At 46.5% G+C, this 24,770-nt stretch overlaps 1 protein-coding gene across 1 annotated transcript in view; it reads left to right on the top strand.

Annotated features, from left to right (window-relative positions):
- DGKG (diacylglycerol kinase gamma) overlaps positions 1–24,770 on the top strand; it is a 147,584-nt gene that overhangs the window by 88,059 nt on the left and 34,755 nt on the right. Inside the window, exon 20 of the mRNA XM_045539865.1 lies at positions 6,274–6,364. Coding sequence (XP_045395821.1) covers positions 6,274–6,364 — 91 coding nt within the window. The remainder of the gene's footprint in view (positions 1–6,273; positions 6,365–24,770) is intronic.

Below are 24,770 nucleotides of genomic sequence, written 5' to 3'. Positions count from 1 at the left end.
GTTTTGGCCTATGTTCTTAAAAAGTTGAATTACTTGCCAGCTCTAATAATCAGTAGATTTTTACATTAAAATACATATTTCTGGATTCTCTTTCAAAAATGTCATCTCTGGCAATCCTTGGGCCCACGTTCCTGCATGGCGGCAGCTGTAGAACACATGGGTTCTCCCATCCTGTTCTGTATTGTGTTATCTCAGGTTGTCCAAGGAGCCTGGAGAAATCTCAGAAGTCAGTAGGTCCAAGCCCTTCATTTTCAGATGAGGAAACTGAGGCCTGGGCATGTGGAGTGACTTCCGTGGTGGCACGTGCTGGTGTGTATCATACCTGGGCTGGAAGGCAAGCACCCCGCCGACTGGTGCAGCATAGCCTCCACTAAGCAGATGCGGGTAGCATCTGCTTCACCAGACCTCCCAACCTAACACTGCCTGACACCGAAGGCCTAACTAACTATTTGAGTCAAGAGCCACTCAGGGAACCTGAGTATCAAAGTCCAAACCACAAAGAGGAATACCTTCACTTCAAGGGCTTCTATTTCTAGAAATAACTGTAGTGTTCTCTGTGTAGACTTCTAAGCCCAAAGAAATGTTTTCATGTTTTGACAACTTCAAAAGTCTATTGCCCTTAAAACTTCCTTGATTCTCAGAAAAGGGCCACCAGAAGCTCAAGGTGGTGGAAGGAGCTAAATACGTTGCCTTGGCCGATGGAGCGAGTGCCCAGCAGCCAGCTTGGTTTCACTTGTGGACATCCTTAAAAAACAGGCTATTCATAGCTGTCAGGATGATGATGGATTCCAACCCTAAATTGCTGACAAACATAAAAGAACATTTTTAGTTAGTCTCATTTTTTCTCTCATCTGTCAAATGAAAAGATTCAACTAACTGGTGTGCAATTGATGTTATTTCCTTATAAGCCAGGGAGAAATTAAGGGAACCCAGAAATAGAGTTGATCCATGGTGTCACTACTGTTATTTGCCATTTCTCCCTGTGGCTGAGAGTCCCTTGGAGCACAGACAAGGATCTTCTGCCTCGAGCATGGGTTCACCTGGGTAGTTTAGAGCCTGACAGTGAACCTAGAAGTTTCGTGGAATTGGAAAACAGCCTCAGAACAACTGGCTAAGAATTAGTCATCTCCAGCTGAAAGGTGATTATGAGAGGGAGAAAAAATGGTGGGCCAAAGACAACTCAGGAAGAGAGATGCAGAAAAAGCATTCCAGCAGTCATTGAAACATTGTTATTTTTATTTTCTTCCAAAAATATTGGCCACCTGGGATAGACCCCCACACTAGTCCTGCCCTTACCCCTGCAGCCGTTGGGGAATGAGTCTCCCAGTGACTGGGTCTCCTAGCAACAGGGAAGAGCAGCTATTGAGCACTTATTATGCATTAAACACCTGCTTGGTGTTTTGCATTTGCCACATAAGCTTCACAACTTTGTTGCATAAAACATAATACTTCCATTTTGTAGAAGAAGAAATGAAGTTTCAAAAAACTTAAATAACTTGCCTGGCCAGTGAGAGGCAAAGCCAGGCACGAGCCCTAGCTCCTCAGCTTCCAAATGCTACGTTCTTATACCACAGAAGATGAAACAGACAAAAACCCGGTGCCACATTCCACAGCAGCAGTCCTCCAACAAGGGCTAAGAGTAAAGTGGCTGGGGAGACATCTGCAAAAGAGAAGAAGGAATATTGCATTCGGACTCTCTGGTTGGCAGAGAGAGTGGGGGCTGCATCTCCCACCTCAAACTGTAGAGGGTCGCAGGACCACAGGCTTTTCCCCAGGCTTTGGAAAGGTGATGGATGTGGCGCTGTGCTGGTGACGGTAAAGGAAAAGGACGAAAAGGAAGACGAGGCAGAGGGGACTTCACTTCAATCTGTGGGTTTCCTTACATATAGCAATAGTACCTACCTCCAGGATACTTCTGAGAGTTGAAGGAGATAGTGCACGTAAAATGTTTAGCGCAAAACCAATGGGCCATGGGGATAGAATGTATTCACTTCTAACCAAAAAGTGCCTGAGTTAAAAGAGGAGAAATAGAAACATTTAGATTTTGAGCACATCTAAAACCCACGTCTCTTATGGGTCAGAGGTTGAATGTTAGGGTCGTGGTGAAGCTATTGAAAGTATATAAGCTCTGTGAGGGCTGGGGTCATGCATGTCTTATTCATCACTCAGCACCTGGCCGGCCCATAGTAGAGCTCAATGAATGTTCAATGGATGGATGGATGGATAGATAGACGGATGGACGGGCAGATGGGCCAAAAATTGCCACTGGAGAACTGATTCCCTGTGCCCCTCTCTCAAGAGATGGTACCTGCCATCTTTCATGCTAAGACAAAAACTTGGGTGTCACTTTGACTATTCTTTCTTGCCCACCCCTCACAACTAATCAGTCCTGTCAATTTTACGTCCTAAATTTTAGCTTGTGATTTCCCCCTACCATTCTCCCCCAATACTACTGTCACCAGTCTTGTTCTGCCCCTTCCCAGTTCTCTCCTGGATTTCTACACCACTTCTGAGCTATTCTCCAAGCCTCCAGTCTATACCTCCCCTTCCAATCCATGTTCCACACCTGGGACAGAATGATGTTTAAATAGCACAAATCTGATCAGGTCACTACTGCCACTACCCCACCCCCAACCCTCAGTCCCACTTAAGGATGGTCCAGGACTCCCCTATAGGCCCAAACAGCTAAGCATGGCATCCCCACCCTTCACGGTCTTGCTCCCGTCTGCCTCTCCAGCCTTACCTGACCAAGCCCCACCTTGAGTTCTATGTCCCTTCCAGCAGGGCTATGCTCTCTCTTGCTTGTCCCATTGCCTGGGCTTCTTCCTCTGCCTGAAATGGTCATCCTCCACCTTCTCTGTTTCCCTTCCTCATCCTTTTGAACTCAACTCTGGCATTGTACCCTAAGATGCTTCCTCCAACTGGCCTTCACTCCACTAAGAATCAGGGCATCCCACCTCCTATATACCCCCTTGCTTAGCTCTTAGCACTATGGTCTACTTCCTATCTGTCCTTCCCAGGTGTCTGGCTCATGGAATGCTGTGTTTTGTTCTTTCTTGTACCTAGCACAGCCCCTCTAGTCCCTGGCACAATGAATGTTTGCTGAATTGATAAATACTTTGTCTCACACCAAACATCTACTTTCTCAGAATCATATTAGCAATCAATATCACATCTCTGGCCAGTCATGCGACCAGTCAAGATAATCAATCAAGGATTAGGGTGTGGCCTATGACTATGGAAAAATCTATTAAACTAGACAAGTGAGGAACATTTTTTTTAACCAAAAGTCAAGACACATGGTCTAACAAATGCGATCACATGGTTTTCTTGTCCAGAAAAATATGAATATATGTCTACAGCTATACAACCTGATCTGTCATTTTTGCCTATTTTATTCAAATATGCCAACTCAAGACACTGAAATAACAATAGCTAATAAGTAAATAGCTAACATTCTTGGCGAGTCTACTATGCATCAAGCATTAGGTGAAGTGCTTTGCTATCATCTCATTTAATCTTCTCAAATACCTTTTGAAGCAGATTTTTTTTTTTTTTTTTTTTTGAGACAGAGTCACTCTGCCACCCTGGGTAGAGTGCAGTGGCATCATTGTAGCTCACTGCAATGTCAGAATCCTGGGCTTAAGCAATTCTCTTGCCTCAGCCTCCCGAGTAGCTGGAACTACAGGGGTGCACCATGACGCCTGCCTTATTTTTCTATTTTTAGTAGAGATGGGGTCTCGCTCTTGCTCAGGCTGGTCTGGAATTCTTGAGCTCAAGCGATCCTCTTGCCTCAGCCTCCCAGAGTGCTAGGATTACAGGCGTGAGCCACTGAGACCAGCTGAAGCAGATCTTTTTCTTACTTCTATTTTACAGATGAGGAAACTGAGGCTTAAAACAGTTAACTTGCCAAAGGGTACACGGCCAGTGATGGATGAGTAGTCCATTTGATCCTCTCAGCTATTCTGCTGTACTGATTTAACCACGACCTCTTAACCTTATTAGATCATCAGAAGCAGCACTAGTGGGCAAAAATAGCTGTGTCTTCTGGAAATATTTATTAAAACTCTAAATCTCCTGGCAATAACTTTCAAAAGTCATGATTCAGACCAGCAGTGATATTTGAAAATGGAATCACAATGCAAGTCTCCTGGCTACAGAGATGCTCTTGCTGCCGGAAGGGAATTCTCAACCTTGGCATTTATGACAATCTGTGTTTTTCCTGTTACTTGGTCTTTATCCTTCATTGGCTATTGAAAGGCACTGACCCTCATTCTGTTCCCCCTAGAGAATCCTCTCCTTCAGGTTTAACCGGTTCTGTCCTTTTCTGGGGTTTTCATTTCACTGGGATCTAGAGCAATATTTCTCAAAGTCCTGTCCGCTGACCATCTGCATAATGATCACCTGGACACTCATAAAAATGCACATTTTGGGGCCCTCTCCCACAACTATCACATAGAATCTCTCCAGATGGGAGCCTTGGATGCAACATTTTAATCACATTCCCCAGGTAATTCTTATGAATACTAACGTTTGAGAACCACAGGTGCCGTCTGCAGATTCTCATTACTCCAAGTGTGATCCCTGGACCAGCAGCATCAGCAGCTTGTTAGAAAATGAGGCATCTTGGGATCCAACCCTGAACCACTGAATCAGAATCTGCATTTTAACAAAATCCCCAGGTGATTTATATATGCACATTACTGTGCGTACAGAGAACTGGTGATGTAGAACAAATATCATGGCATGCATAGGAAACAAAAACATCTGTCTGGTGCGCTGGGAGTACAGATGGGAATGCCTGGTGTGGTACTGGGGCTCAGCCTGCCCCGCCCCAGCCCACTCTGAAGACTAAGGAAATTGGTATCTGAGGCCGACCTGTGCTGCAGCACACTGGTTAAGAAGCACTGGTCTGTTTAAAGTTCTAACTTTTTTCATGAGGCATAATTCCCTAGACCTTGCTTACTCTAATTTCCTTCACCATTTATCATTTCTTTTCATGCATAGTAAATGTTAGAAAAGCTACTTCCCAGTGAACTAGATCTCAGGAATCATCACACAATGGAAGAACACAGTCTCATCTTCAAGGTCTAGGTAGATTCTCGGGGAAATGCAGAGAAAAAGAGTTCTGTCTGTTATTCTGAAGGGTTACCTGCCATGGCCTAAGGAATACCAGGAAGAAATGAGAGCCGTCTTCTCTCTAAAGAACATTCCTTTCCCCTTGGTCTACAAATCTAAAGAGAGAGGATTAGCAAGATACAAGGTGGCTTCCTCTCTCCCGAGTGCCAAGAAGAATGTGATTTTGTTTAATCCTTCCTTAGGAAAATCTGTCACCTAGTAAACTGGACAGGTGTCCCCTGTCTCAGCCAGCCCTGATAATGGGGTGACAGTTGGGGTGGAAGGGATGGAATACCTTCAGAAACACTTCCTGGTGAGACCATCTGATCAAAACCACCAAGTGTCAGGACATACCATCTGACTTTGCAAAGCCCCAGCTAGATGGGAACCCCATTGTTTGTTTGTTTGTTTTCTCCTAAAGTAAAATGTTGAAAAATTTTAAAGCTCCAAGTGGTGAACTCTTACTCTGAAGCACACATGACAAGGCCTATCGTTAAATGAAGGATTGTCAAGGCCTAACCAAACACATTTGAGGAAGAGGGAGGGTAATTATTGCCACCAAACAACTCACCTTTTTTTCTTCTCTTTCCAACTTACCTGCAAATCTGTGTCTAACTCTGTCCACAGTACTTCTCCCAATCAGAGGATACAAGGCAGCATGCATTTCAGCTGGGGCTATCCCTCCTCTGTCCTAAGACTGTGCAACCTTCAAGTCCCAAAAGGTTATATGATCTTCCCTACATACCTCAACCATAGCCCAAACAGGGCTCTGCCTGAAGTCCCTCTGTATTAGCAAAAGCACTGTGGCCAGAGCATACTATCCATATTTTCCACCTCTGGTTTGACTTTTCATGGAACTCTTTCCTTAATGCAGATACATAGGCAGGCAAACCTTTCCCCTGCTCTGACCAGGAAGTTCAGAGAGCAGTTGGCAGATCAACCAGAGTTGCCATGATGTCTAAGAAATGAGTGGATTTTCTTTAAGTTCCTAGCAAGAACGGTTGGTAAAAATTTCTATTCCTTGATCAACAAGTGCTGGAAATGTAAGACTGAGGGATGCTGAGGGCTTGGGCCTCCCAATCCAAATTACACAGCTGTTTTATATGACCATTTCAAGTACAGAGTATTGAGCCATCTCTCTGCTTCACGGTCCAGGATGAAGAACAAGCTGTGGTACTTTGAGTTTGGCACCTCGGAGACCTTTGCAGCCACCTGCAAGAAACTCAATGACCACATAGAGTTGGAGGTAAGTTCCCAACCGGGAAGAAGGCTGTTTGGACCTTGGTTCTGCTCCTGGACTGTCACACACCTGGAGGACATGTCCTCTTGGGTCCTTAAGAGGTGATCCCGATGTTGTTTCTCCATCCTGTTCCCAAACACCTCCACACCTCACTCAGAGGGCTCCATGTGTTGGGCCCACGTTTGCGGGTCCATCCAGAGCGTCCTTGGTGCTCTGGACCAGGGAGGCCCAGAAGACCCAGAGCCACAGTCCATTCCAGCCCTCAGCCCCCCTCTCACCACAGCCTAGCACAGGGAGAGGGGCTGGTGTTGGGGTACAGTCAATGTCCCAAACCTGGTAAAAGTCTGGGAACTGGTGGCCACAGGGCAGCAGGGGTAGGGAGTATGGGGGTTGAGGCCAAAGGTGACCAGACATCCCCCCAGTTCACCTGCCTCGGTTTTCACAGATGCTTCAAGGCACTGACTCATAGGCACCCAGGGTCAGCTCTGTGGGTGTGTAACCTATAGGGCCACAGAGGTCCCTGTGCTCAGAAAGGCCCTCGGTTTAATGTTCTTCAGTCACTGTCTTGAATTTCTTGGTAATTTCTTTAACAAAGAGCCCTGCATTTTCATTCTGAACCAGGCCCCACAAATTATGTAGCTGATCATGTTGGTGCACTTGTGTTTTACTAACTTTTCTGCACTTGTAGCAGCCTGTCTTAGACAGTCTGCCTGTCAGCTCCCCTCCCCTGGTTGATAAGCTGCCCACTTCCCACCCCCTCATTCCACCTCTGCTCTCCCGATGTCCTCTCCCTGATCTCTGTGGGGACCTCTCCTTGGTCTCTGGTCCAAACTTCTACGCACACGGCTCTGTCTCCACTCTGTGAAACTTCGGGCCCATCGGTTCTCTTGCACAGCGTTCTTAGCTCCCAGCCTGGCCTTCCTGTGGGATGCAGGCTTGTAGTCTTATTTGCACTTGAGAAAAGCAAGTGAATGAGGCAGCCAGAGAGTTCCGCCAGGACGGGTCTTCCTGGCCCGCAGCTCTGCCTCCACAAGCAGGCCGGCGGGGCCTGGCGGCCCCCTGAGGAGCACGTGGCCTGCCCGGTGGGAAACCCCCGCACCGCCTGCAGGAAGGGAGCCTGTGCTGCCTGCTCACTCGCAGGGAGTTTTCACAAACAAAACACCAAGCCAGAGGTTCTGCACCGCAGCTCTATTTGACTCATCTGCCCGCCTCTCCCCTTCGGTTGCTGGGTTACTGACACCAGGGTGGGAGGCACCGGCTAATCCCCTGAACTTTCCGCCAGCTTGGTCAGAGGGCAGAGAGGCCCAGGAGCCCCGTGTTTCCAGGTGGTACATGGCCAGTGGCTGCAGCCATCTACACCTGGGAGAGGGTGAGGAGCCGGCCCTCCTCTATTTACACATAAATACCCCGCCTGGGCACTGCGGCTGAAGGAGGAGAGGCCTTGGCAGGGGACTGAGTGTGGCTGACAGATACGTGTGCATTTTTCCTCTTGGCACGGTCGTCTGGTGGGGTCTCTTTAAATATACCACAAGTGAGGGACAGCCCTGGCCTAACCGCGGCCAGCTGCAGGCGCACAGCGACTGCTTGTTCTCCCTGCAGCTGGCCTTGAAATTGTGCCCAGAGTACAGCAGCTCAGCTCCCCTGCCTCTGGCCTGCCTCCCGGCTGCAGGCCCAACAGTCCCCTCTGGGTCTGAGACACAGCAGCTCTTCCTCAACCGCAGAGGGGGCTGGTGGCCTTGTTGCTAAAGACACTGGTGGCCTCTGGAGGGGGTGGGGTTGTTCACAGGGTGGGTTGTTGGGAGCTTTCAGAAGCACTTCCTGTTTTCCTTATCTCCCATAATGAGTCTTTTTAGCATGTATTCATGAGGGTAAGCTGGGGGGTGGGGGTGCGGGTGTCATGTGATGGGCAGCTTCTGACACCCCCCCGCATGGGGGCAGGCACCATTTCTGTGTCCAGAGAATAGCGGGTGGATGGTCCTGTGCCTTGTGATCCAGCGAGGGACTGAGAGAGACAGAAGGGGCAAGCCATGGGGGTGACAGGTGTACAGAGACTGCAGAGCCTGGCAGGGAGATGTTTGAGTACCCAGGGCCTCAGGAGGAGCAGGGAAGAGCAGCTGTGTTAAGGGACCTTCTAGGCCTGTGAGGACCAGCACACAACTCACCAGCGTGAAGTCAGCAAGCCCGAGAATAACCTCGTACAGGTATTTACGCTGCACTTCACCGTTCCAAAGCCCTACCACAGCCTTCATTCCAAAGTCACACAGCAACCCTGTGCGCTAAGTAGGCCAAAGATTATTAACCCCTTTACATGGAGAAGCAAGCTGAGGCACAGAGGTTTAGAAAGGTAAACAGAAGGGAGAGAACATAAAATGGGATGAGAAAAAGCCATCTGCTTGGACTGTCGACCATGACGTCTTCATTTGATACAACAACACAGTGAGACAAGTATTATCACATTTTTAAAATGAGGCTCAGACACATTAAGTAATTTGACCAAGACTTCGTTGCTGAAAACTGGTAAGAGAGAAGATTCCAGGTCTTCTGGAGTGAGTTTAGCTTGGAACCCAGTAAGCAGAGAGTCACCTAACAAGTGCTAGAAACTCAATATATGCTTCAGCATGGGAGCTCTGTTTCTTCCTCCTGTACTGTAAGTGGGACCATTTGATGTGCTCTCAGCCCCTGCAGCTGGGCAGCTCTGCTGAGAAAGGCTTTGCAAAAAACAGAAGACAGTCCTACTGCCCATTTGAGGAAGGAATAGATTCAGGCTGAAGGGTAGGAGAGAGAATCCGAAAGGAAAACTGCCTTAAACTTTACAAAAGGTCTTCTTCCCACACAGCATCTCATTTTATTTTGACCCACAGAGCATGCAGGACAAATATTAATGCCCTCACTTTATGGAGGAGGAAACCAAGGTGAAGAGATTCAGCAACCTGAGAAAGGGCAGGACTGTTAGGAATCAGGGGAACAGATAGTGAAGTCTATTTAGTGTCTTCCCTATTTTTTTTTTCTTTTTGTCACTCTGGTAAAAAAAAAAAAGTTGGATGATGGAAGTTAAAGTTCAAATGTGATATTGCAGGGAAGGTCTTCATTAAAAACCATTCACGTGATCTATAGACTATTTCTCTGACGTGAGTGGCTGGTTGAGACGGAATAGGAGACTTGGTCCTATCTATGAAAAAAGTTTAAGGCCCTGTTGCCGAGAGAGAATAGTCCACAGAACACACACGAGCTGGTTAGTAGAGTGCTTCCTTAACTAGCGCTAAGCAAACTAGATCCAAACAGTCCTGGCAGCCACATGAGTCAGATCACTCTGGACCCTGTTTTTTGGGGCCAGTGACTCAGGCAGAGGAGAAGGTGACTCCAAATCTACTGCTCACCTACAGACACATGGACAGGGCTGGCCCCATGAAAGGGCTCGGACTCGGACTCCCAAGGCCTGTGCTTAGGTTAAGTAACTTGCTGAACTATATGTCTGAGCCTCAGTATTCTCATCTATAAAAGGGGGCAAAAGGGGGTTAGTCTACCTTCCAAGGCCATTGCTAGGATTAAAGTTTTCAGGGCTTTTTGTTTTTGTTTTTTAAATGTAACTGGCAGTGGTGCTAAGTGTCTCGTGGAATCTGCAAAGCAGCCCTAAGTGGCAGGTGTCATAATCACCTTTCCAGAGAATGGGGCCAGAAGCTGAGAGAAGGTAAGAAGCTCACCTGATGTTCACAACCTGTCAGTGATCAAGTGAGGTTTCAAATCCAGGTTTGCAAGAAACCCAGGAGTTTCAATGCAGTACTGGCACTTGGAAAGCTCAGTCTACAGATTCTCAGCCAGGTTTGGGGCGTATCCGATCTGCTTATTATTCAGTCTTTATTTTGACTTTTCAGATACCATTAAAAGCAGGCATGAGATTTTTACATGTATCAAAAGGTGAGCATAAAATAATATTGCAAATACTCGCCCCAGATGCTTCCTCTGTGGGAACACAAAGGAAGGCCTGTGCACATCAGTGCTGTACCTGGAACCTGGGTGCTCAGTAAATTGTTAGAAGTCTAAGTAGGAAGCCAGCATGTCACCTACACCCCACCCCCACTGACTGTCACCATCCCTGGTCTAAGGCGGTCTCTCAGGGTGCTCTCTGACGTCTCTTCCCTTCCAGAAAGGCCCTTACTAATCATTCTAACCTGATTTCACCTGAATAGACAGGTGGGGGGGGGTGAGGGAGGCGCACAGTGAGTCACCTCCCCCCTCCCAGGCCCAGAATAGCCTTGCTAACATTTGTAGATAGGATCAGTTAGGTGGAGCAAACCAGACAGGCTTCTACTCGAGCACTTATTTTACATTCTGTGGAAATGTTTCCTTTTACTGGCTAAAAATAAGAAATTCCAAAATTCCTTGATATTTAATCTAATCTTTAAAACAATGTTCACAAAGGAAGGCTAGCCAGCTCTACTAATATGAACTAATGTGAACGCTGGTAGGGGGAAAACTGAGTCCAAATCTGGAAGCTCCTCCAAAAATCTCTCAGTATATTTTTGGGAACCTCTGCACATCAGTTACCCCTTTTACTTGAGGGTTTTTTGAAAATACAGAAAAGTCTTGAGACTAGTATATAAAATACTCCCATTTCCCCCCCATACAGAATTGATATTTGTCTTACTTCAAGTAGTTTTCAATCAAAGAAATGAAATATTGCAGATAAAACTGAAGTCGCTGCAATCCCTCCATGCTCTGCAGCTTGCCTCTGTGCCCACCTTTGTGTCCTCGAGAGCTCCCCATGTTGATGTGGATGGAGCTGGTTCATCACCCTGAACTGCCCTGTGGTGCTGGGCGCATACCCCACCCGCTGCTGTGGAGGAGCAGAAGTGGGAACTCTCAGACCCTGCTGGGGGAAACATACGTGTTAACCACTTTAGAGAGCACTTCGGCATCCACACCAAAGGGAAAGTGTGTGTATGCAGACCGTGTGACCCAGCAAGCTCTCAACCCAGACCGAAAGAGTTTCCTACCTACAAGCATGAGATGAGCACAGAGGTAGGGTGCAGCATTTTTTTATTACAGCAAAATAGAACCAACCCAAATGACTGTGTTATACTAACACTTTAAAAAGTGAGCAAATGTGCCACCGACACGTTAAAATAGTTAAATTTATGTCATGTGACTTTCACCTCAATAAAAAAAATTTTAATTTTAAAAAAGGGATGTGCTAGTAATATTTAATCTATCTCATAGGGTCCCACCTATGAGAATCCTAAATTCTAAAAGCTAACATTTAGCACAGCCATGTGCGTGTAAAGAAGCTTCCTAAATAACATCAGATTGCAGTAATTTAAGGCTGGGCAGATACCTTTAGATACTCCAATCCAAACCAGTGCCATTATTTTTCAAAACAGAGAAATCAAGGACTTTATAGGTTAAGTAGCTTGACTAAGTTCATCCAGCCAGTATGTGACAGAAGAGAACCCATGGGTCTCGAGCTCCAACTGGGAGCATTCTCTGATTCTGCTGTGGCATCCACCTGCAATATTGCACACTTTGAAATTAGAGTGGAAGAGCTTTTCAGGCCTTGGTCTCTTTGGGCATGATCTGAACCTTCTTCTCAGCTGGGGCAGGTAGAGCCTTTCGGAGCTTGGCGTAAGGAAGGTGGGAGCTGGCCGGCACTCCGCCATTCACCCAGCCACGGCGGATGACGTGGAAACATTCATGGACAGGGAAACTTGAGAAGAGCATTAGAAGGGATTTTGAGTTCTTGGAAAATAAAAGGGGCGACCTGATTACACATCAAACCCTAGAGCCAGGTGAGGCTAGAGAGGTCCTCCTTCCTCCACCCAGGCTGGCAGCTGCGCCCTCGTCACAGCACCATCCTCACGGTGAGACCACCCAAGGCCGCACTTGACACTTCAGCTTTCTTCTTCTTACCTGCCTACCAGTTCTCACCACTCCAGATGCCCCTACCTCAGTTTCTTTCTTCTCCCTCCTAGTATGGTGCTAACTTCCTCTCTTGATTACAAAAGTAATCTAAATTCATGGCAGAACATTTTAAATTACAGAGGGTCAAAAAAGAAAAGTAACTCCCAATCTCACCAACCACAGATCAGCACTATTATAACATTGGCCTCGTTTCAGTCTTATCATATCAGCCTTTATTTCTTTAACATTAGGCCTCCTGAGGACCATTCTTTGGCTTCATTCTTTATTTTAAACACAGCTTTATCGTCCCTGTCTCTCTTCCTCTTTCAACCATGCTCCGACTATAAGTTTCCTTCACTGACGGTTAGAATTGTTTAGCTTACTAAGGAAAAATTGTTTCTGTCAATTTTCCCTTACAAAACTCCATTGTTTCCCTGCACTTGTTTCTGACACATAAAACTTTTTCTCTCTTAAATGACCCTCTTTTTTATTTCCTACAAATGTGTACCCTGTAGTTCACTTCAAGCATCCATTCATCTATGTGCTTTTATTTTCCTGTTCTTTTCCATTTCTTTTGTTCTTTGTGAATTGCTTTGATTTTCTTTTGTCTTCAGACTCCTGGCTATACATACTTTGTGTCTTCCAAGGACTCGGGAGTAACTTTTAAAGATTAATTCTTATGCCTGTATTTTCACAAAGTAGCTGCTGGGTGATCCACAGCATGTCTGTCAGACAGGGCCCAAGGAAGTCTCAGAAGACCAAGGTTGAGGATCACATGACTCAGCAGGTGGGGTTAGAACACTCTCCCACAGCAGGATTCCTTCCAGAAGATCCTCTCAGCTAACCTCTGCCCAGGGAGCTTAACTTTTCTACTGCCAACATCCATTAGTAAAAGAGTAACTTTCCCCAAGCAATGTCTACCAAACAAATATATCCTTAATTTTAAGTTAATAATGAACTGTGAGGCCCTGTCAATGGGAAGTATATTATTTCTCTTAGACTTTTTAGAATATTCAAAGGAATTCATGATCTTCATCACCACACAGGAGATTCAGGAACCTCAGGAAAGAGAAACATCACAATCCTTTTCTTCCTCTACAACTGGGTTATTAAACAGAGAGAGAATATTGTATACAAATATGTCTCATTGGAAAGCTCTTTGTTTTTCTCACTTGGTCTATTAGGTCATAAACTTTCTGACCCTGGCCTTCACTAGAAGAGGAATTAAGAAGGTAGAAGAATTAACTCTTTAAGAAAGGGCGTAGACTCTAACAAGGGATTGGATAAATACTAGACCACATTGTATCCCAAGTCCATTAGGATCAACAAGTTAATATCAACAGCAGCCATGTACTGAGCACTTGCCATATCCCAAGCTCTGTCCTGGCACTTTCTTCCATTGTCTTACTCCCCCTTCATAACCAGTCTGCCTGGTGTGTATTACTCTCATTATTTACACAAGGAAACAGAGTCTCATAAAGATAAGTAAGTACACTCCAAAATCAGATGTGAGCCTAGATCTGGGATCTCAGGCCACGTGCCCCCAACAAGGCCACAGTACCTGCAGTAGGAGACGGGCTCTGCATTGCACTTCTGCTTTCCACCTAAAACACGTGTCTATGCAGCTGATAAAGGGGCTCCCCTTCAGCACTCACCATATTTTCAGGCAATCAGCTTTCTGAAGCAAGAATTTTCTCTTATTCATCCTGTATCCCCAGGCCTAGCACAGTGCCCCCCAAAAATTGAACAAGCATGAAACATTCCATAATTAGTGTAAACACTAATAGAAATCATCACTTGACCAGCCTCAAGTCACACCTTTTTGTTGGAAGCCACCAGAATAAAAACGACCCTTGCTCCATTCATAACACAAAGAGGGAGATGCCTGGCACTCAGGCCTTCTCCTAACTGTGCAGCAAGTGGGAAGACCTCCCACGCCCATCTCTGAGCTGTTGCTGGGATCTTTGAAAGTAGCAGAGGGTCTGGGACAACTGCAAATGGGGACAGGAAATGCCAGGGTTCTCCCACCTCTTTCCCACCAGAGTTAAGACAGTAAGTGGGCAGAGCCCATGTGGCAGCAAGGGTGCCGGGCGGCTGTGGGGTCAGAGGAAGTGACCCTACAGGGAAGAAGGGGTCTCCATTCCAAGCCCTCTCTGGTGGCCCAGAGGCCTACCTGCCCCTGAGCCCTGCCAGTCCTATGGCCATCGGCCAGGCTTTGTCTGCAGGAAAGTTTGCCCCCTCAGTAAGCCCCATCCACCCCAGGTTGGCCTCAGCTCCCCAGACAGACAGCAAAGCCTGTTAATCTGCATCCAGAGCAAGAATGCCTCAACACACTAGGTTTTTTAAAAAACTTGGGGAGGGTGGAGCAGCGGATAGGAAACAGCTTTGCCTTCTGTCCAACTCTGAGGCAACCCACCACCGTGAGCTCTGAGAAATAGCAGTTTTGTTTTGGAAACTGGCACCCAGTGCCGGCTCACTCCTGGAAATGAATTTGGGGCCCCCCCCATCCCCAGCTGCAACGTTCTACTTCCAGCCTGCCTGCCAACACCCCCTTCCAGCTGCCCCTCTCAAAGGCACCATTGTGCCCGCCTGGCACAGCAACAGAGGAGGGCTAAAGAGGAAGAAAATATTTTCTGCTCATGGGATGTTCTTAAGCAGGTTGTGTGTACATGGCTTCAATGCCGCATTCCTTGAGCCCACACAAACCCGCCAGAACTCCATCATCCCTGTCACAGATGGCAGCCACTTTCCAGTCTAACTGGCCCACCACGGCTCACTGTCAGAGAACGCAGAGCACATGGCTGGGAGGACAAGGCTGGGAAGAAGTGGGGGGTCGTGATGACACTTTTTCAGTACAGCACACCCTAGCCTGCCAGAGCAAAGCTGAACAGATACTCAGAATCTCTGAACTGGAAAGGGATTTCCATTCAACACAAGGTTCACTCTAGCACATTCTGATAAGTGGGCATTCAGGCCTCCTCCTAAATACTTCAAAGACAGGAAACTCACTACTTTTCAAGCAGCCCGTTGCATTAGTGGACAGCTCTGACTTTCAGAAAGTTGAACAAGGATTTGTGTCTCCCATTCATCATCATTTCCTTCCCTAGTCAGCACTTAGCACAATGCTTAGAACAAAATAGGTGCATAGTAAGTGAATAAGGGGTGCATGATGGAGCTCCCCATCCACTGGGCCTATTTTCACCCTCAGGGGGCACACAGAACTACACCTCCTCACTCCTCCACACAGCTGCCTTCAGCGGGCTGAAGATGTATCTTCTATGTTGTCTCCTATTTATCTTCCCTGAGCTAAACGGCCCCAGTTCCTTATAGGACTCGATTTACAGACACAGGACTATCATGACCACTCTTCTCTTGGTAGACTCCATTTTTTTAGTGTCCTCCTTAAAATGAAAAATTAAATCCCTGTATCTATAATACTCCAAATGTGTCTCATAGGTAACAAAGCACAAGATTAACAGGCATCAGGTACGTGCTCTCGAAGTTGTCGCTCACATCTCACGCGGGAAACTTGCAGGTTCATGAAGGTTTCAAGGTAACACAAACCTTGAAAAATTTGGAAAAGAATATCCTGCCTTAGTTTCATTAGGTCAAACTTTCCTCATCTGTAAAAATGGGAATACAAATACTGACCTTGCAAGGTTGTAAGGATTAGACATAAAATATATGAAGTACCTGGTGCATAACACTTAATAAATGATATATATTAACATTACATAACATATATGTGCATTAGTATTAACTAATTATCTAACTGCCTAAAATGGACATTGGCTCCTAAAATGACATAAAACAGCCCCTGCACAGGATGCCACTGTCCTGAAAGTCACCTACATGCCAGGCCAATTCTTGTATTAATATGTAGGTAGTACTGGACTGTCTTTCCAATAATGCTGTCACCATTCATCGGTGCCACTCCATATATCACCTTTTCTTCCCTCCCAATACACATCAGATTATTGCCACTAAACACACTCTCTCTAGTTCTTTTCTAGAGAAAACCGTTTGCACTGGCTGTTTTTCTTTCACTCTCAGTAAGTTTCTCTACTGTGGCCACAGGCCCTGCAGATATGCAGATATCTACTTCCTTTTCTGTCTTGTTGCTTCCAGCTGCTGTGTCCTACAGCCTGCTTGCTTGCTGGTGAATCCCTTCCTAACTCTCCTTTCAGTGATGTCATACACCATGGAACACAGTGAGGGCTCCCCCCAGCACCCCTGTGCAGCCTGCCCAGAGCCTGCTGTTAAGCATTTAGCAACACACCATTGCCTCTAGCATTGACCTGCTGTGAACACCTTGGGGACAGGGACTGTGTCCCATTTCTGCTCCATCCCCAGAGTTCAGCACAGTAGGTTCTCATCATTCTTGATGGATCAAAGAGTGCTTTTGTGTTCTTTTAATGTGTCTCTCACATAAAATGTGCCACATGTGGTCTACTCTTGTTACCAGGTGTTTATGAATGAATTTCCTTTAGCTGTGATCAGAAGACTGCTTTATGCAGACTTAGATTAACCTTCCATATCTCTCTTTATCCTGGAAATTCAGTCCACTTTATTTGGTCACTATATTTACCCAGAGAAGTTGGGGGAATTCATCTGAAAGGAAGGAAGCCTTGTTAGATTTCTTCAAAGAACATCTTAGTTTCCATTTTAGGATTTCTCCACACATTCTTTCAATGCACAAATAGTTATAGTGGACACCTGATATGGGTAAGACATGTCAGGAACTATGGAGAACACAGAGCTGTGTGACATATGGCCCCACTTTCTATGAGCTTAAAGTCACCTTGGGGACAGGCAAATATGCATAATACCTGGCAGAATATAAATTCTGTATAAGAGGAAAAAACAAAGCAATGCAAATTCAGAGAAGCAGAAGATCCATTTCTAGCTAGAGCATTGGGAAAAGCCTCACAGAGGAGAGAGCTTTTGAGCTGGAAGGGTAGATTTTAACAGGCAGAAAATAGCTGATGGGCAATTTAGGCAGTGTGTATGGGTGTGCATGCCAGAACAAAATAAGTAGGCCCCAACTCTGTGGCCTCTACTCAGAACAATTCAAGATACCATAATTGGCATTTACTAGGACCTAGCTAACCCTCTTCCTTAGCTACTCTCCTCTTTCCAAGCCAAAGGGGACCCTAAGGGGTCCAGCCTTCCCCCTAGTCTACCTCATATTCCAACTTCCCAAACAAAGTCTCAGAGAGAAACTCTTCCCTCCCTGCTGTAGCAGAAGTGCTCTCACTACAAATGAGCACAGCATCCCCATCCTTACCAAGGCCCCACAGGCCCCTGGGGCTGCACAAGGTGCTTTCTCTTTGTCTAATGCCTGTCAGTGTCCTATTCCCTCAAAATAAAACACAGTGTGTGTTGCGGGGCAGGGGAGGATTTTGGTCAGGTGTATGTCAGCCACCTCTCTGCCTTTTAGTGTCTGTCTCACCCAGGCCTCAAGGGAGGCCACCCTCACCCCCTGCCTAAGCCCCTCTCAGCCCAACAAAACTCCTGTTCAAGTGTGTCAGGATATTGTCCACCTCTTCCTTAGGCCTCTTTCTTCCTCCCCCCTGTAACTGAAATGCAGTCAGAAAAATCCAGAAGAATCTGGGAAATCCTACAGCCTTACTATTCAAAATGTGGTCCATGCACCTATAGCATCAGCATCACCAGGGAACATGTCACAAATGCAGAGTCTCAGGCCCCACCCCTGAATCCTGAATCAGAATCTGTTCTTTTGTTTTTTTTTAGAGATAGGATCTTGCTCTGTTGCCCAGGCTGGACTGAATGCAGTGGCACACCAATAGCTCACTGTAACCTTGAACTCCTGGCCTCAAGCAATCCTCCCACCTTGGCCTCCCAAAGTGCTAGCATTATAGGTGTGAGTCACCACGTCCAGCCTAGAATATGCTTTTTAATAAGACCCTGAAGTGATCTGTGTGCACAGTAAAGTTTGAGAAGCACTGCTCTACAGGACAAATGACCCATTTCTTCAACAAATAAAAGGAAAAAAGAATAGAGGATTTAGATCAAAAGACACCTAAGAGATATATCAACCAATGCAATGTGAAGACCTTTCAGACAAAGCAACTATAAAAAAAACGAGACCATTGAGGAAATTTGAACAATTACTGGATATTTATTGACATTAAGGAATTAGTTACTTTTTAAGAATGATAATAGTATTGGGGTAATCCTTTTTTTTAGTCCTTATTTAAAGACACATACGTCTTTATGGATAAAATTATAGAATCTCAGGAATTTTCTATAAAATAGTTCAGTATGGAGGTGGGAACTGGGGTAGAGTTACAACAAGATTAGCTAAGAGTTGCTGGAGTTGCTGATTGCTGAGGCTGTGTTTGGGTGTATTATTCTTTCTACTTTCCTATATGTTTGGAAATACCCATAATAAAAAGATTTTAAAAAGGAAGACCGAGGAGTCCTCGAAGATGGGAGGGAGCATAGCGCTGTGGTAGGGGTACCCAAGAAAGAGAAAATTTCAAGCTGAAAGGGGACAAACCGTGGAGGCCTGGGTTCCACCTTCCACGTGACCTGGAGGAGGTCATTCCTGAGGCCAGACACAGCCCAAAGGCAGGGCTCTGCAACAGACAAAAAAAAAACCCTGCGTCCAAACCAGAGAAAATCAACCTCATCTGTGGCACGGTGAATCGAGGTTAAAAGAAGGGAGAATTTCCTAGTTGCTAAAAACTGAAACAGGTCATCAAATAAATTGTGGAATCTCCTCCCCTAAGGACCTTCAGAAATAGGACTGGCAGGGCCGGGAAGGAGGCGGCCTGGTCCGCCGCCTTTTCAGGTCGCGGCGGCGGGCAGGGAGGCCCGAGCGCCCGGCGAAGCCGGCAGCGGCGGGGGGAGCGTCGGCGCCCCCTCCCTCTCCGCCTCGGCTCTGCGTCTCTCCCGGCGAGAGCGGAAGGCCTGGCGGGTCCCTGTTCTGCCCAGAATTATGTGGCCGTAGGGATCCGAGACATCAAGGGCGGAGGCGGGGAGGAATGCGAATTCCCTGTGCGTTCCATTTGCACATCAATAACGCTCTGGCCTCCTAACCCGGTCTCGGGGTACCTGCGCGCAGGCCCCCCACAAACCCCACCAGCCATCTCTGGCCGGGAAAGAAAGCGGACCTGGGGGGCATCATTGCCTTCGCCAGGGGGACCGACGTTGAACGTGGCCGCCAGCTGCCGGGGCCTGGGAGGAGGCGCGGACCGCCGCGGCCTGGGTTCACTCGGGCCCCCGAACTGCCTCCGAGGGACGTGAGCGGGGCTGGCCTCGGTGCGCCCTCTCCCCCGCCACGCCCGCAGCACCTGGCCCCGCGGCGCACCGGGAGCACGACGTGTGCGCGCTAGCCGCTGGGGACAAGAGCCCTCTGTTTCAGCCCCACGCCGGGCTACAAATGCCTGGGTTCCGCGGCAGAGCAGCCTCCGCTTGGAGGGGAGCCTGCCCGCCCAGGCCCGGGTCAGGAGGGCTAACGGTGCGCGCGGGGCCGCCGCCCTCCTTCGCTCTCCCCAGCAGCCGCCCGGGTCGGGGCAGGGGGAGGGGCCGGATGACGTCATGGAACAGGCGGAGGATGTAGCTCAGGAACCCGCCGGGGAGCGGCCCCAGGGCCCGCGTTCCATTTAGGCGACAGTGTTTCGGTCTCGGCTCCACGTTCCCAGACAGCACAGCAGCCTTCCACCTTTCCCCAGCCCCAAGTGAGCCTGGGGTTTTGAAGGGAATCAGTGAATAATCCCTAGGCCAAGAACTCCGGAGAAAAGGCATGCAGGTGTGGGCTGGCAAGGCTCTCACCAGCGTGGGTCGAGCCAAAAGGCCATTAAAATGCTTCCAGCAAAGTCTCCTGTAGTGAGGGAGTGATTTCAGGAAGAAATATTCCTCCTGGCACAGGAGTTGGGGAAACTAATGTTAATGCAGACAGTCACGGCGTGCTACTTACTGCCTTCCAGAGACCAATCGACCCCTTGAGGTAGATGTTATTCCCCATCCCTCATTTCACAGACGACAAATTAAAGCCCAGAGAGGTTAAGGAACCATCCCACGATCACACAGCCGGCAGTGACATAGCCAATCTTTCAACCCATATTTCTCTGTCTCCAAGCCTAGGCATGTTCTTTCCAAGACATTGCCTCTCTTTTTCCAAGTAGGTGCATTCCAAGGGTGGGGGACACCAAAGTCACACAGACCCCCCCACCTCTTCTAGTCTCTTTGACCCCTCTACAGTCTACATAAGACCCAAAGAGATAATAGGAGAAGGGAACAAACTGTCAGAAAGCAGAGCTAGGACCGTCTGCTCTTCCAGGGAAAGGTTAACGTTTTACCAAGTTGATAGTTAACACTCGTAGCTGGCTATGGATAGAGATGGAGAAGACAGAGTATACTTAAAACTGCAGTCGGGAATAAAGGTGACTTTGTGGAATGCTATTTGCCAAGGACTGTGCTGGTGGCATACTTTTTTTTTTTTTTTTCCCAAACCGGGCACAGAGACAAGATGTAATAATACTAATATCCAACATTGATGTGCCAGGCACTGCTCTAAGCACTATATAAGATCGAGCAATGGTGGGAGATTTCAATTATTCAAACAGCTGTAAGTTTAATTTTGCTATAAATCTGGCATCAGCAAAATTCCCGATGTGCCTCACTGACTCATCTCCAGCACAGGATCTGGCTTCTGACTGCCTGTGTTTGCAGCCTAGTTCTGCCATCTTGTAGAATGGCAAGTTTTATAGCCTTGAGTAAGTACCTCACTCCCCTGTGAGACCCTGTCCTTTGGGGGTAGCAGTGGTGCCTCCCTCATCATGTTCATGTGAGGGTCCCAGGAGATAATGTGGGTGAATCCCAGCACAGTGCCCAAGGAAGCTCGCACCAAGCAAGAGTTGCTAATATTATTACTATTATTATTATTATTACCTCTCAGAAGAGAGGGGGATGTTTTGACCAACAGTGAATAAATTGAGGTGATGTAGAAGTAACTACAACCAAGAGGGGAAGTGACTGTTCATCTGGAAAGTGATAAGGATAAGGGAAAGTGTACCTCAGTGGGACTCTAGCCTAAATCCCTGATTAAGAATATGTGTATGAAGGACAGTGGTGGAATGGTGGAAGTCATTCCAAAATAAATTTCTAACACATTAATCACATAGAGAAGAAAAGGGAAAACAGTTTGGTTTTTGAGTTTAAATCACTGTGACAGCAGCAGGGAGTGCTGGTTGAGCCCGTGCTTTAAGGAGACTGCGCACATGCACGCAAAGGCAGGGATGGGCATGCAACCAGGTGTGAATACCCAAAAGCGGCTCAGACCTGAAAGCCTGCCTTCAGGCAAACTGAAGGCCAAGTAGGATGTTACACAATGTTTGAGGCCAGAAAAAAAAAAAAATGAAAAGCATAGTTCAATAGCATTTTGCCATTCTGGATGAGTTTTTTACCTTTTCCAGAGAAAGTGGCCCTAAACTAAAAATGGAAGAACAGGTGTTAGAGGTGGCTACCAGAGCCCAGGGTGGATCAATGGAGAACTAACTGACCTTGGAAAACACAAATGAATTTGAATCCAAGTTGCTGGACAAGCCTGTAGATGTCATTCAGGGGCCACTTGGACGAATCTAGAAAACAGAGTAGGTTCTATCCAATGAGAGGCAAACGGACAAATGTTACCCTAGTTTCCAAAAAATGGGAGTAGGGCATGTTCTGGAGAGCACAGACTAATATATTTTATTCTGATCCCTGGCAAGATTCTAGAACAGATAATTAACCAAGTATTTGCCATCTACATACAGATACTGGTGATTTAATATGAGTTTTCATATTCCTTTTCTGATAGAGATTATAGGTAGGGTGGTTATTTAGGGCATGCTATTTGATCTCAGCACAAGGTCTTATGTTTTAGCAGAAAGAGCACAGGACTGAGGTCTGGAGATCTGTATATGTGTCTAGCTCCACCATTAATACGTTAGTTGGATGACCACAGGGAAGTTTCTTAATCTCACGGGACCTCATTTATGAAAGATAGGGCACATTCTCTCAGGTTCCTCTCAACTCTAACTTCTGTGAGTCTGCCTTGTAATGAAAAGGGGGCTGAGTGAGAGTATAGCCCAAAAGATGCAGGCCTGATAAAACAGCCACACCCCAAGGGGTGTCAATCCACCATGTCTGGGGTATCAAACTGACCGAGGGGAGGACTCGGTCACTGTTGCTGCCCTTTATACACACATATAATGACTTAATCCCCAAACAATGGGAGAGCTATGACAAAGGGTCACAGAATAAAGATTTGAAATAAGCTGGGTGGACTGGAGGAGGCCTGGGCTGAAAGCCAAATGAAATTAATTAACATAAATGTAAAGCCTTGTGTCTAAGCTTTGTTTATTTTTAAAACCCTATACAAGTTCAGGATAGGAAAGAGCTGGCTCAGAAGTAGATCATGGGATGAAGGTTGAGTAACTGAGACCACCACTTATTCAAGCTAAAGTGCTGCTGTCGTCTAGCTGCTAACAAAAGGGCTAGTACAACTTTGATCATATTTGACAAAAAGGATAATGATGATGGGTAACATGTATTGAGCTCTTACATGGGCCTTGCACATTATCTCATTTCTGGGGCATGACAGTGTTGTAAAATTCTAGCCTCAGGAAGTGCTGGTGTTGTTGCCACCTGCCCCATCAGATCCTGTTGCTGATGTTGTTTGCAATGCTAGGGACCTTACCAATAGGAGGGTAACCAACTGGAGTGTGTGCAAAATAGGACAGCCAGGATAGCAAAAGGTCTGAAAACTAAGTCCCACAGGAGAGGGTTAAGGGAGTTGACAGTGCTCAATCCAGAGGAGCACAACCAGTGGTGTGAGAGGGAGGAGAGGTAAAGACTTAAGATCTCTTCGGCTCCCTAGAAACAGAAAGAGAAAAAAAAAAAAAAAGATTTAGGCTCTGATTGCCTGCCGTCAAATCTGTGTACTTCCACTCGTAAGATGTGTACCTTTGGGCAAGTTGCATAACCTTGTCTGTGCCTCAGTTCCCCCAAATGTAACTAACTTATAGGATTATTATGAAGATAATAAGTGAGACATGTATAAAATCTTACGTGGCAGGTGGCAATGCTTAATGCAAATGCATAAAAGTAATGAGGATGATTATGGTGGATCTTGCGGGCTGGCCCCATGAGGAGAAAGGGGGGTCATTCTGTCTGGCTTCAGTGGAGAGAATAGGACCAATGGGTGGAAGCAAGAAGAAGAGAGAATCTCGGTCAACATAAAGAGACCTTTCAAATTAGCAGAACTTCCCAATGAAAAAGTGAGTTCCCAGTTACCAGAGAAACTCACCCTATTCCATCTTGTAATTGGGAAAACAAGTCATAGGGATAAGATAGCATAACTTAAGAACTTCAAAGAAATCAGGAGCTGAATCAATATGAATGGCCACAAGCCCTACTTTTCTATTCCTTTTCTGCTGAGAAATCTCTGAAAGTTTAGGTTTGTAGCTAACCTCAAGGACAGTGGATTTTTTTTTTTAGATGGGGTCTTGCTCTATTGCCCAGGCTAGAGTGCAGTGGGGTCATCATAGCTCACTCAATCCTCCTGCCTCAGCCTCCTGAGTAGCTGGGACTATAGGCATGTGCCTCCATATCCAGCTAATTTTTCTATTTTTTTGTGGAGATGGGGTCTTGCTCTCGCTCAGGCTGGTCTCAAACTCCTGGCCTCAAACAATCCTCCTGTTTCAGCCTCCCAAAGTGTTAGGATTACAGGCGTGAGCCACTGCACCCAGCTGACAGTGGGTTTTTATGTTGTATGCCTTTGATTTTTTTCTTTCTAACAATAAGCAAGATAAAGAACATGGACTTTGTAGTCGAATCCCCCAAATTCGAATCCTTGCTCTGTTATTTGTCTGCTATGTAATCTTGGATAACTGAGCTCACCTCTTTGGGTCTGGTTTTCTTCTCTTGTAAATGAAGTAAACTACCTATAATCCTGAGGAATGAGGATCAGAACTCATATATTTCTTGCTGTGTTGGTAAGCATTATGCCAAAGTGAGCTGACTTTTTGAGACATAAAAATCCAAGATTTCTGGCCTTTTGTACCTGGTGGTGGAGATTGGATAAAGAAATTCTGCCGCCTCAGCAAGCACATGTGCCAAAATTGTACTTATGGTACAGATACAAGAGACAGGCAAATTCTGAAAACCTTCCAAATCTTAAAGTCTTGTACTTCTCACAAGAGGAATAAAATGAGAGGAGGGTAAAATGAAAATTTTCTGCTATTTGTTGAGAATCTACTATGTGTTAGATTCTGGATTCAATGTCCCGTTAAATCTTCACAGTGGTTAGGAAGGGGCACAATTGATGATGATGAGGTTGGGCTGGAGAACAGTTTTGCAGTTGATTTAGGAACCATCCCTAAAGCACTTCTAGACCTAAAGATGATCCCTGGAGCCTTGTGCTGTCTTCCCCAGAGCTGACCAGTACTGGACCTCCCCATCTCACCACGGTGGTCAAAGCATTAAGCCTGAGCAGCCTGGCCCAAGA

This window comes from Lemur catta, chromosome 1 (genome assembly GCF_020740605.2).
Source record: "Lemur catta isolate mLemCat1 chromosome 1, mLemCat1.pri, whole genome shotgun sequence".
Classification (NCBI taxonomy): Eukaryota; Metazoa; Chordata; class Mammalia; order Primates; family Lemuridae; genus Lemur; species Lemur catta.
Note: the sequence above shows the minus strand (reverse complement) of the source record. Positions and strands in the feature narration are given on the sequence as shown.